General features: G+C 37.7%; 1 protein-coding gene across 1 annotated transcript in view; it reads left to right on the top strand.

Moving 5' to 3' along the window:
• LOC127440209 (A disintegrin and metalloproteinase with thrombospondin motifs 7-like) overlaps window positions 1–14,194 on the top strand; it is a gene marked incomplete at its 5' end in the record, with an annotated part of 96,811 nt that extends 82,617 nt beyond the window's left edge. The window contains one exon of the mRNA XM_051696678.1: window positions 7,768–14,194. Within this exon, the coding sequence (XP_051552638.1) occupies window positions 7,768–7,916 (149 nt within the window). The remainder of the gene's footprint in view (window positions 1–7,767) is intronic.
• Between the last annotated feature and the right edge of the window lie 186 nt (window positions 14,195–14,380).

Raw genomic sequence — 14,380 nt, 5'->3', positions numbered from 1 at the left:
TTTGTATATAAGCAATGTTTATCCATTAGGCCCCTGGACACTTTGAGATTTTTGATAAAGCCAAAAAGTGGTAATGAAACGTCACTTCTCCCACTACGTGCGTTTGAACAGAGTGGCAGTGTGGAAAGGAAAGGGTTATGATGAGGGGGGTTCAGCATGTGATCCCACTGCAGCTGGGGCCCCACTGACCCCACTGATGTCAACAGACCCTGTGATCCAACAGCATAGGGAGATCGAGCCCTGACATGTGAATGAATCCTTCTGTTAGATGTCTTAGAGGATTTCAATGGAAATGCAATGGAAATTCATTCATTTTCTGCAACAGTTTGCTTCTGTGGATCTTTTTGGAGGAAAGCTTTTCTTTTCTATTTGTCTCGCCTTTAACATGTCTCTCCTTCTTGATTCTGTCATCACTAAAGCAAGACTACATTTAGAGTGGGCTTCTAAGGGATAGTTCACCCAAAAGTGATTTACTTCATTTACACACCCTCATTTTGTTCCAAACCCAGATTCCTTTTTTCCATAGAACACAAAAGGAGATGTTAGGCGGATTGTCACTCTTCACTTCCACTATGGAGAAAAACAAAATGCAATAAAAGTGAATGGAGGCTAACATTCTGCCTAACATCTCCTCAGTCAAATGGTTTTGGAGCTACATGAGTGTGAGTAAACAATCACAGAATATACATTTTTTGGTCAACTGTCCCTTTTAAGTGATCTCAGCAGTGTATTAAGTGTTCTGAGTGGTATTCCAAGAGAAAATATTTAGACAAGGAAAAGCATGCCCAACAAAGGTAAAAATGTGTTCTTTTAAACAGAGACCAGTTTCATGAAGACCAGTGATATTATGATAGCAATATTTGGCAATTTAAAGGAATAGTCCACCAAAAAACAAAATGCTGTCATTGTTTATTCACCCTAATGTCGATCTAAACATGTCTGATTAACTTTCTTTCGTGGAACACACGATTTGTGAACAATATTTCACAGAATGTCCGATCAGCTCTTTTCTATACAACTAAAGTGGATGGTGACTAGGGCTGTTAAGCTCCAAAAAGGACAAAAAGCATCATAGAAGTGCTGCGAAATGGTCCATATGACTGCTAAAATCTATATTACAAATCTTCTGAAGCTTTGTGTGAGACCTCATTCATCTTCATTAGAAAAAGAGCAGCCTGGACATTAACCATAATATCTTTTGTTTAGTCTTACATTGAAGAAAGAAAATCATACAGGTTTGGACAGACATGAAGGTGAGTGAATGATGACCTAATCTAAACTATCACTCTCACTTAACCTCTCACTTTTATACTACCTTTTACCTCTCAGTTTGAAAAGAAAATCTCTGAGTTTGTGGCATGTCTAACTGTTTGTCTTTTTTCTCATTTGGTATCATCACAAAACCTACCAGAACAAAATGCAACTGTAGTTTAAAGTGGTGGGTTGTTTTCAGGTCTGGAGGTGTGATAACTGCATCAGTTTTGCAGTTTGGGAGGGCAAGATACCTGATTGCTGAATCAATAAAAAGATTTGTTCCGTGCAAGAAACAGGACTGTGGTTCATTCCAGGAATTTCTTTAGGAATCAAGCCCTGTTATGGTAGGACTAGAATAACAGAAGTTAATTTACACCGTGTAAAGAGTCTGTCATGAGCTGGACCATCAAGGCTCCTGGAAGCCAAATCCATCAGCATGCTGAAAGTGTCCTTGCCCTCACCTCTCTTTTCCTTCCAGAATGTTTTTTTTTTTTTTTTTTTTTTAACACTCCCCCACCTCTCATTTCGTTAACTTTTCAGAACAAAATCCCACATTCTGAAAGTGATTGAAGAGCGTGCGTGCTCTCGACACTCCAGTTAGAACTAGAAAGGGGGTTTGCAGCCTGATGTCATCAGGAGAACCTTTTGAAGTTCCACAAAGAACCTTTTGTTCTCTAGTTCTTTAGAAAACCATGTACTGCTGCTTTAAAGGGATAGCTCACCCAAAAATGAAAATTCTGTCATTATTTACGTTCTCATTTCGTTCCAAATCTTTATGTGGATATTTCTTTCTGTGTAACACAAAAGTAGAAACATTCAAAGAGTCTTTATAAAGCTCTTTCCTTACAACAACAGTTCACAGTAATCATTTCTGTTAGACTTCAAAAAGGGGCTTCAAGGGCTATATTTTTTCTGAAACCATAAGATAGCTTTGTGTTACAAAAACGACCGGAATTTAAGTTATTATACACTGATAACCTTGTGATGTTTTTGATGTTTTTGTCCTCTTTGGAGCTTGACAAATGTGGTTATTATGAACTGTCGTTGTATGGAAAGAGCTGTGTAAAAATTTCTACTTTTGTGCTCCACTGAAAAAACAACAGGATATATGGGTTTGTACGGTGGCCCTGGGGTGCACAACACAACAAAATTTGCAAAGCACAACCAAATGAACCTCCTGAGACCCGAGGGTGACTGCTGTGTGCATTTAACATTTTCCTTTTTGATTTGTGACTAGTAGCACCTAATAAACAAGGGGAAAACAAATTCCTAAAAGTTTATGTCCACATATGTGGACAGCGGGACTAAGTTGTGAAATTTTAAATAATACCAAGCTTTAGAAAGTCAGATTTTTTTTCATCAAATTATTTATGTATCCAGGAGTGTTGGTTATTCATGTTTTTGAGATGTTACAGACATTAAAGCTGATTTTGTATAAAGCTGAATAAATAATTCTGATTAAAAGTAATGGCCAGCATCATCCGATCACTGCCAACCATGTTAAAAATAAAATTTTGCATTATAAAAACTGAACTGAAACTGAACTTTTGGTCGTATTTTAGGAGTTTAGCTGCATAGAGAGCTAAAGGATGCTCCATTGCTCCCTATTTAGTAAATGACTTAACCTCCAATTTGCTGTCTGTCTGCACTGGTCTGCACCTTATTTTCATCCTAACTCCATATAAAGCCTCTGAAAGCAAAATCTTTCAGCTTTTGGGTCAATACATTGATTCTCTGTGTGAAAATGCACAGTAAATATATTGGAATGCATTTACTAATGTTAATGAATAGAACCGTATTGTACAGTGATAACAAAATAAAATATAACAAAATTTATATTAAAATGATGCAAAATGACCCACAGATGTGTCAAAGTCAGAGCATGTGAGCGAAGCGGAGCGGTGTGACACTCCGCTCAGTAACCCGCTCCATGCGCGTGCGCTCCACTCAACCGCTCAAGTACTGCTCACACTCACCGGTAAAAAAAAGTTCGCTCAAATCCCGCTCCAACATGAAATGTCTCTGTAGTATACTTGTTTCCAAGCACGTACACAGGGGGTGGCTACAGTGGGCCGAGCAACTGCCCCTTTGCCCACATGGGCTGAGGTGCCCCTCTGGGTGAAAAATAGGCTAGGCTATAGGCTGACATTTATTAAATGTAAATGTTAAGTGAGTTAAATCTGCTATGAAATTCTCTATTCGATAGTGGAAATCTTTACCAATCAAATGCTCAATTGTACAATGAAGGCATGAAAGCAGAATGCTCCGCCTATAAATTAGGACACACTGATCTGCAAGATCATACATGTTTATTAGTTTTGATGCAGGGATTTTTTTGTCTGTGTTTGCCAGGGTTCAAGGAAATATGCTTTGCCAATAATTGCTTAATAATAATAATATATTATTAAGTTAACATATTCAATTGAGGGTGCTCTAATGTTCACAACCCTGCAGAACCGGTGTCCTGAAAACAACAAGATACCTTACTATCTACTTATCCATTCATTTTTATCGAATGGAAGTGTAGACTACTAGCTCACCTTTTGCTGCACTACCATGTTCACTAGCACATCCTCATGCTTTCTGACAATGGTGACTCATTCCAACAGGAATATTTGCAAATTCTCACGGTCTCTCCACACTCCCTTTCGATTTCCTCTTCTTTTTTCTTTTTTTCTCCCCAATTTGGAATGCCCAATTCCCAGTGCGCTCTAAGTCCTCGTGGTGGCGTAGTGACTCGCCTCAATCCAGGTGGCGGAGGACGAATCTCAGATGCCTCCCCGTCTGAGACCGTCAATCCGTGCATCTTATCACGTGGCTTGTTGAGCGTGTTACCTCGGAGACCTAGTGCGTGTGGAGGCTTCACGCTATTCTCCGCGGCATCCACGCACAACTCGCCACACGCCCCACCGAGAGCGAGAACCACATTATAGCGACCATGAGGTGGTTACCCCATGTGACTCTACTCTCCCTAGCAGCCGGGCCAGTTTGGTTGCTTAGGAGACCTGGCTGGAGTCACTCAGCTTTAATACTCACTGAGCTACCCAGGCCCCCCGATTTCCTCATTCTTAACTTTGATTTATACTTTGCATTTATGTAGGCTATGGCAAGGTTTGCAACTTCACTAAAACAATGTTTGAACTCCCTCAGGCCTATTGCTTATTTCGCAGGTTCCCAAACCAGCATATCACGAAGTGCATTCTGGGTTGAGCGAGCGGCACTGAGCGGCCTGAGCGAGCGGAGTGGAATCAAAAAGGCTCTCTCTGCTCAGGTGGAATTATCACCGCTCCACTCACATGCTTTGGTTAATGTCGAAAGTTATTCAAAATAACTAACATGTTTTTTCAACTTTTGAGGGAATAAGATCCCATTTTCCACAAATGTGGACATCATGTTTATCAGCACGCTGACGTGCTAAAAATTCATGGATTGTTTAAAGCGGCTTATCAAATGAAACTAGAGGCGCTACTCTTTTCAACCAAACAGGTTTCAATGAAAAAACTGTTTCTTAACAGAGGCACTTTTGTTGGCAGTGCACCCGTTGAAGCGTTTCACGGAAATCGACGTCATGCTGTTGTGTCAGGTGATGCAGTGCAGCAGATGTTTAACCCTTAAATGACAGCGTAGAGTGTTGTGAACAGTATTCAGTCGGTTTAAATTAATTAAAATTATGTGTTGCGTATAGCAAAGCCAAAACATGCTGGGTCGCACAAGGTTAAGCTTCAACACAACGGAATTAAGATTAAACGAAATCATGATCTCATCTGTATGGTGTCAGAACTGCCACTCAAAATGCAGTGTTTAAAAATGTTTATTTTCTGTTCATTTTGTTGTGGTTTATTTCTGTTGTGTTTTCAATTTTTCTTTGCTTTGCTGATATTGTTGTGTTGTGCAGCCCTGGGCCACTGTAGGTTTAGCACAACATGAGGGTGAGTAAATAATAGCCGAATACTTTATTCGGAAAATCACAAATAATGACTTCAAAAGGAATAACGGATTTATCCAAATAATATGTAATATTCGTTTGACTGATTATCCAAGAAGCACAAGGACAAAGAAACATTTTAAATAAACATATCCAGAATTACAACAAAATGATGAGTCTGTGAAGTCAATATTAGAAGCCTAATAAGGTGTAAAAGTTAGGAATGAAAATGCGCACAGTCTGATTTCAGATCGGATGGGCGTGGTCTCGACTCAGTTTGCGGCCTACCGTTAATTGTGCACGTCTGGAGCTTGTCAAGTGTAAAATTAAGACACTACATCATATAGGCTACATTTACCACTCCTTAAAATGTCTATATAAATGTATCACACAGTTCACATGTAATTATATCCATGTATTCATTTATAAACCAACCTGAGCGCAATGTTACATTTCTGACCTGCAGTGATGATTTCGCAGCGGAGCTCATCTATTCATGCGCAATCTTTTTTCTCCTCCCTTTAAACTGTACTAAATTTGAAAATGTTAATGTAACATTATTATTATTATTATTATTATTATTATTATTATACTATTTCACTAATTCTGCTCATGTGATTTAACTAAATAATTATGTATTAAAATATGTGTCCACAAATCAGCCTCAAGTGTAAAATTCCTGATATATTTACGCGACTTTCACCTATTTGTAGGCTATATTGATTTATTCTAATTTCTTTTAATGTTTGTATTTAATGTTCGCTGCAGAATGTGTGCTTGACATTTCACAATTGCTTGACACCTCGTGCCTCAGTTAACAACATATTCTACAGTTCATGAGCATACATATTCAGCTTCATCTGGTAAGAAAAATAATTTTAAAAATAATAATATAATGAAATAATAATAGCACGATAATAATAATAATAATTAGCATTATTTTTATTAGGCTATTATTATGAATTGGCATATACAAGCATATTTTTGAAGCTATACATGTAATAGAGTTACATTTTAAAAATGGGTGTTTTATTTCATTTTGTCGCACTTCCGGTTTAAGCCCCGCCCACATTCAGTTCTATCTGAATACAGAGACAGATACTGATCATTTTGCGATAGTAACAGATAGCACTGCACACCTCTATTAAATAATGACAGAATTTTCATTTTGTGGTAAACTATGCCTTTAAGCGTGTATTAAGCTTTAATACATTAAACAATAAAATGACATCAAGAACCTTTTTAAATCTCCAAAGAACCATATAACTAACTCAAGAATGCATATACAATAAAACACACACACACACACACACACACACACACACAAAATGACTTGTTTCAAGTTGTTTACAGCTGAGAAATTACAACCAAACTTTCATGATTTTACCTGTGGCAGTTCATTATAGATAACCACAAACTTGATTATTTTCAATTTCACAGTAACTCGTATCGAAAAAGAAATATGAATACACCTTCAGTGACCAGTGTCCTTAACTGCCCTGCTTGGAAACATTTATCCATAGCTGTTGAGGGAAGAGAAAAACATATTATCAGGCTTGTGCAGTTTTGCATTCTCAACTGACATTTTAACGTATGGATAATATCATAAAGTATCTTTATAATAATTTTTTTTGTACAGTCACTTGCACCATATATAAAGTACTTCTGTGTTATTCATTTGTTTGTATGTTGTCAATTTGTTTTTATTGCTTCACAGCAGCAGGGACAGATTATGACTTGCAAAGGCCCCGGGGCCAATTATCTCCAAGGGCCCCCCTCCCCTCCCACCATTTCATTTTCATACCCAAAAGTTGTTGAGCGGGGTGGGGGGAGGGGTGTTTTTGTTTTCATGTGCATAAGTTGTTGGGGTGGGGGGGGGTTGTTTTCATTGTTGATGGGTTTTCGAGCGGGGGGATTGCCAAACTGGATGACGCAACCTTAAAGCCCAGGGCTTCCCCCGGGCAGTCAAGGGCCCCTGGGCACTGGCCCCATTGGCCCAGTCGGTAATCCATCGCTTATTAACGTTTCCTGTGTAAAATTATATCCAGTATTTCAACTTTGTTGTTAGAACAGCAAAACCCCATAATCCCAGTATTGGATGTAACTTTACACAGATAAGGTTTGGAAGCGATTTCACTGCTATAAAACTCTGTTACATGTGTAATGTTTATGTCCTGTGGCTATACCTTTGAAACAATGTGTATTTTAATGTTTAGTGACTGGCCCCATTCACTACCATTGTAAGTGCCTTATTGTGCATGATATTTGTTTTTTATATATAAACAAGGGTCTAGTCAAAACTGTTTTTGTATTAATCGACATTATGCCACAAATGCTGTTAATTGAGCTTAACTTGTATTAAACCCAGAACATTCCTTTAAGAAAACCATTTTTGTCTATTGGTTGTCGCTACTCGTGCCAAGGTGTTAGTGCTCCTGTAATGTGTTATCTGGCTTAAAGGCAAATGCCGTGTGTATGTGTAAGTGTGAACACTAATGCACAGCTTTCTCACTCTTACCTCACCCTTCGTGAATAGTCTTCACTCCAGTCTCTCATGTTTGTTCTCTTTCTCTTGTTGTGTCTTTCAGGTCAGTTGTGTTTACGTGACCATTTGACATTTCGCTTCTGTCAGACCCTCCAGTGGCTTGGCCGATGCCAACTGCCGTCAGTCCGTTCACAGTGCTGTAAGACCTGCGGTCTGCGCTCACGGGGCAGTGAACGCACCACACGCCGCTGAGATACAGACGGATCGTTGGACGACTGCTCTCTGCCATGGAACACATTTTAAGCACAGATTGGTACAGGCTACTTCTCAAAAGTAGCTATGGACCAGTCCACATCCATCTGGTCTGACAGCATCTGTGACATGCAGTCAGTTGCCACAGAAAATCATTTGGATTTGCCACTCAGTTTATAAACCAACATTTATTTTTTTTAGAGTTTATAGGCACTTGGAGTGGAAGTCTACAGGGCTCTACACTGAAATAAACATTTAAATACACATTATGCGACCACTGGCAACGGGCACACACTGCAATCTGAGACTTTAAGTCGCAGACCAGTTGTCGACTTAAAACATCAAAGGAGACGGGCTTGATGCGTGTAGTATGCAATAGACTTTAAAGCTTATTTTTCAGAAGTATTAATAAGTGCTTTAACAAAATACAAGCTGCACGTCTTCTTTTAAACTCTCCGGAATGCATTGCCCCATAGACTTCCATTGTAAGTGTACTTCTGTAAATGCTATTTTTGTTGCTATAGAAACTTACGAGTCAAAATGATTTTCCATGATAATTGAGTTGAACTTTAATCCCAAACATTCCTGTAACACGTAAATGGTGCTTAAATCATATGTCATCTCAGACGAATGGTATTATTAATCCAGGTAGATTGGACTATTTTGCCATCTCAGTAGTTACTAGTTAAACTTTTGTGCCAAGCACATTTGAAATACTATTTACTCTACAGCAGCGGTGGTTTCTGTTTAACAGTTGCTGGTAAAAAAGATATTCATTATTTTAAGGATATACAGAAACTTTTAACTCTGCAGGGAATTTAAAGGAACAGTTCATCCAAAGTGAAAATTCTGTCATGATTTACTCATTCTCATGCCGTTCCAAACCTCTCCGACGTTCTTCCATGGAATACAAAAGATATGGAATAGAATGTCCTCCTTTCCCCAGCCTGATCTCATGAAAATTACATGACCATGGCATACATTTTTGCAAAACTAAATGATGTGCTTCATTACACATTTCCTTGCAGTTTACCAGTAACATGTCCAGCGGGGGGCGCCAAAAGTGAGTGAAATGGTGTTGTAATCAGACGAGGTTAATACGGTGAATGTTATATGGAGGTTTAAACGCACCTACCTAACCAAAAACTTTAACATAAACCTAACAAATAGTGATCTAAAATCAAATGAGAGTTAAACACAAAACAGACATCCTTACTCATAACTAACGCCTAAACCTAACCGATTGTGTCCTCAAAGCAAATGCGACATGAAAAGCGCATTTTAGGAAGCACATTAAATGAACATGGTGTTCATTTCACCAGGAAACTGCGGCAAAATGTAGAACGTGGTACGTAAAACTCAAGTTTGCAAAAATGTAGTTCATTCTATGAGACTAAGCTGCATTTTACATACATCGAAAGTGAATAAGCACAATAAAAGCAGTCTATACAACTCGTGCATTATATTCCAACTATTCTGAAGCCACATGATAGCTTTTTTGTATTCACTGTTAATTTTCACTTCTGCTGCAGTTCTTTAATCTCATTCACACATGCAAATCATTCAAATATGATGCTTCAAGACTCGACACTTGAGATGATGGTTGCTGTCATTGACGTCAAACCTGGCCCAAAGTGCTTTGATGTGATTTCATTTCATTCATGAATTTTCATTTTTGTTTGAAGAGTCAGAGCGCAGCTCAACACGGTTATTTTCAATTTAGTGGCCATTTTGCGCTGTTTAATCAGACTCTTTTTCTCCATTGATAGTGGGATTTCAGCAGCCCTCCAAGTAAGCATGCATTTCCATTTAACTTCAAGTCAAGATTTTAGCAATGCTTTCTATTTTACCCATTGTGCTGCAAAATTGGTGCTAAAGGAGGTGGTAAGCTCCTTACTCAGTCTAGTGTTGACTGACTGGTACTTGAATTCTGTACACAGACAATGTGTAGATCTTAATGTTACATGTCTATATTTGGTTACTATTTGGAGTACTAAATAATAAACAAAATAATTATCTGGGTCACTACCACTTTTGAAATCGTATCCCCTATAGAAAATGTCTTTATCAATTATCAATGTCTGCTTTTATAAATTGTCACATGATTCCCTTTTTAATGCAGTCTTAAAAGGTTCTTCTTTTTTTTCTCACAGTATTGTATGTGTACGGTGTATAATAGGGGACACAGCAACAACACAGACATCAGTTTAATGGAATGTTCCAGGTTCAATACAAGTTAAGATTAATTAACAATGTTTGTGTTATAATGTTGATCACTACAAAAACGAATTTTGACTCGTCCCTCGTTTATTTAAAGGGGTCATGAAACTTGTTTTAATTATTATTTTAATATGTTCCATGGGGTTCACAAGTTCGAATCCAGGGCGTGCTGAGTGACTCCGGCCAGGTCTCCTAAGCAACTGATTGGCCCGGTTGCTAGGGTTTGTAGAGTCAGGTTGGGTGAACCTCCTCGTGGTTGCTATAATGTGGTTCTCGCTCTCGGTGGGGCACGTGGTGAGTTGTGTGCGGATGCCGCGGGGAATAGAGTGAAGCCTTCACATGCGATATGTCTCCGTGGTAACGTGCTCAACAAGCCACGTGATAAGATGTGTGGATCGACGTCTCCGACGTGGAGGCAACTGAGATTCGTCCTCCGCCACCCGGATTGAGGGGAGTCACTATGCCACCACGAAGACCTAGAGCGCATTGGGAATTGGGCATTCCAAATTGGGGAGAAAAGGGGAGAAACAAATATATATAGATGTTCCATAGGTTCACTTACATTAGTAATAAAAAATAAAAAAAATCATTTAAAAAGTAATTTATTTGTAAACGTGATCATTTTCCACCCTTATTCTGACCCTCTTTCAAAAACGCTCTGTTTTGCTGCTGCTTCTGCTTTAAGACTTGACAGTAAACGTCCACTGTTATGACTGTCTCTGCTCTTGACTGACCTGCCATCTCATTGCTCATTGCTACAGGGCGGGGTTACGGAAGTAATTCATTAAAGTAGGCGTTGATGTGTTGTTGTGGAGGCGGTCTGATGCAAATGTCTACCACAGTGTGACATCACAATGTGGAAGAAGTAGAGAACGAGTCATTTTGGCAACTTGGTTTCAACAAATGTTCTTTTTGCAGTGAGGAGGAAGTTTAAAGTTCTGAAACTTACTGTATGTCTTTATAGTACAGTGTGATATCTATGTTAGAAGATCAAGGAAAATTTGATTCCTCATGTCATTTATGATGGAAGTGAATGGGGCCATGCATAAATATTAAAATACACACTGTTTCAAAAGTATAACCACAAGACAGTATTTTTGATTACAAGGTTTACTGACATTACGTCATCATGACAACAAAGTTATAATATTTGGTATACTATAACTTTACACAGATAAGATTAATATGTGAATTTATTACATTAAAATCATGTTAACATGTATAAAGTTTTCTTGTGGCTATACTTTTACAACTGTGTGGATTTTAATGTTTATGCACTGGCCCCATTCACTTTACTGTAACCACAATTTTTTCTTTTCTTTTTTTAAATAAACAAGGGACTAGTCGAAATTATATTTTCTCGTATTCAGCATTACCACAAGTGCTGTTGACTGAGCTTAACTTGTATTGACCTTGTTATAACTGTACAAATATTTGTCAAAAGTACATTAAATATCACATTAGGTAAATGTTTGCTTATAGGGATGCTTTTTGGCTTTTTGTAATAGGCTACATGAACACTAACCGTCAACTGTTAGTTGCATTTGTATATTGCTGCATAGTCAACATAGCATGCATATTTTAATATTTTCCCAGCATTTTGATTAGTTCCCTCAGATATACAGTATTTGACTCTGCTTTCTAATACAGACAGAATAGCTTTGTTGGAATAATAAACAATATGTTGCTTCTCTGAATAGGTGATCATGGAACTAAACCAAACCTATGTAAAGATTTTATTTTTTCTTTATTTTTTATTTTTTGTGTGCATTATCATCTTTCAGGTTTCATTTTTTTTTTTTTTAAATAGCAGATTCTGGAAATCTACAGCCATCACTCAGGTAACACATTTGCATCTAATGTACCATTTTTGTGTGATAATTTACATTTACTTTTTATTCCTCATTCATTCATCAAGGAACCATGTAATGTGTTTTGCAGATATGTGCTTCATTTGTTGTTTTACAACAATTTTTGTGTCAAGTTGCACTGAAACATTGCATTCGTCTTGTTGTGGATGTCGTTTTTTTAGCTTACCATTGTAATAATATATTGTTTGTAGAGTCTTTGTTTAGCCTTGTAATTCTGTGATTAGCTATCTGTCCAGTAGACACATAGACATGTTTTCTAGTTTACATTTAAGACATTTTTCACAAAATATGGTTATTTTTTACAATACTTTTCTTTTTGGGAAAGCTTGTCATGTTTAATATCCATACTGCACTATTGTAACACCTTTCGATTTTGTATTGCTTTATGAAATAGTTTTTGTTCATTATGAGATTCATTGAAAATTGCAGGTGAACTGTAGAATAATATCTCTATTCTCAAGGCTAGCAAGCGATATTGCTTCAACTATTTTAGCTTAAAATAATCAAATCTTGCGAATCAGACTAGAAACCTGAGACTTTGTAATGAGCTGCAGCAAACGTCAGCATTTCATCTGTCACTTAAAATCTCTAATACAATAGTAAAAGACCCTTTTTTCTAAATCAGTCATCCAGGGGAAAAGGCTCTGCATAAACGATTACTCTTTTCTATTAAAAGATATTGCTTAAATAATTCCATTCCTTCAGAGGTTTTGTTGCTTAACAATTGGGCAGTGTTCAAATGAAATGTGTTATTTGAGCAGTGAGGCTGTGAATGAATAGTTACATATTCATTGTCGATGTAAAGGGATGAATTTTCATCCCATCTGTCCCTGGGCATTGTCAGTCACTTATAAATCCAATTTAGGAAGAAAGGCAGGGGGTGTTTAAAGCTACATGCTTTTATTGGAGACCCGTCTGCTTTCGTGTACTCTTTTCTCTAACAAAGAACGTTCCAGCTGCTGACTTTTCCTTAGATCTTATGAGTAAATGACAGCATTCAACAACTTGAATCCAATGCCTTGCTCACTTGGAAAAGTCGCTTAAACTAGGGCCGCAGATTCCAGGGGGGAAGAAAAATTTTAGTGGTGTTAATGTAGCGTGGATGAAACTGGGCAGGGGATTTCCATTTCCCAGCATGATTTACATGGGACTGGTTAGGTAGAAGAATATTGTGTTATTTTATGCATTTTTTGAGCAAGATGAGAACAGCAAGAGATGTAGCCTATTAATGTTTAGTGTTCAGTTATATTGGTGTTTAGAAAGAGTTTCTGTTATGTTGGAGTTTTTGGGGTTGCCATTGTGGTGTAGAATGGATCTTGAGCTTATGATGAGAACAGGTACAAGATACTGATTTCTATCTTCCTTGAGTGGTTGCTGCGCTAATCATAGCAAAGTCACCATAATGCACTCTGTAGTACTTAACACCAGCATGCATTTTGCATGCTAACACTCACTGTCACTAGCTAGTACATAAAGAAATAAAACAGATTAATTAGTTACTTTGACATCTAATTTTGGTTGGGTTTACCCAATTCTATTAAGTTCCCTTGACACACAATATTTGAGTCTAGTTTACGTAGTCATTTTAAGTTAAGAAAACTAATTTCAAACACATGGAACCACTGTCCACGATTGAATCAAGTTCAGACAGAGAGTTCTTTTTTTATTGTGCACCTCGGAGCTGGTTAGACATTTCATATAATCCTTCATTCTAGAGTTCAATGTAAAAATAAATAAATGAATAAATCATGTGGAAAAATACTTTCGGAACCAAGTGGCTGAAAATTTAGCTGGGCACTGTTGCACTCTATTATTAGCCATAGCCAATTTTCCTGTCCATTTTTCTCTAATCATATAGAGAAGCCTGGCATCCAGGTGGGACAAAAATGATCGAAGTAATACTGGCCAATAAGAATTCAGAAGCTCAGCAATGCCTGACCACCGTGTGGGACCTAAAATGAACCAGAACCACTTGTCCAATCAACACAATCATTACTTCCCTGAACTCTAGTGTTACAGGTACCTGCTGCGGTTTTCCATGAAATTGGGCTACTTTTATTATAAACGTCTTTTTTTGGTGTCCGAGTTAGCTGTGGACTGTAAATTAGACTACTCCAAAAGGAGTGATTCACCTATGTCAATTCTATTTATCGAAATTACAGTTATGATCTTTACTATAATCATGCAGTCTTACTGGATAGTCTCGTTTTTCTAAAATTGTAATTTTTGGAATAGTCCAAGTCCAAAAAGTCCAATATTGCCCTCTGCTGGCATCTGTTGTGTAGGGCATGATTTATCTCAGCACTTACAGACTGTAAATATGGCTTGAATATATGTTTGTCTTGTCATTACTTTGTGCAGTACACACATTTT

The sequence above is a fragment of the Myxocyprinus asiaticus genome, chromosome 1, assembly GCF_019703515.2.
Source record: "Myxocyprinus asiaticus isolate MX2 ecotype Aquarium Trade chromosome 1, UBuf_Myxa_2, whole genome shotgun sequence".
Lineage (NCBI taxonomy): Eukaryota > Metazoa > Chordata > Actinopteri > Cypriniformes > Catostomidae > Myxocyprinus > Myxocyprinus asiaticus.
The sequence above is the reverse complement of the archived record's forward strand: the minus strand, read 5'-3'. Positions and strand labels throughout refer to the sequence as shown.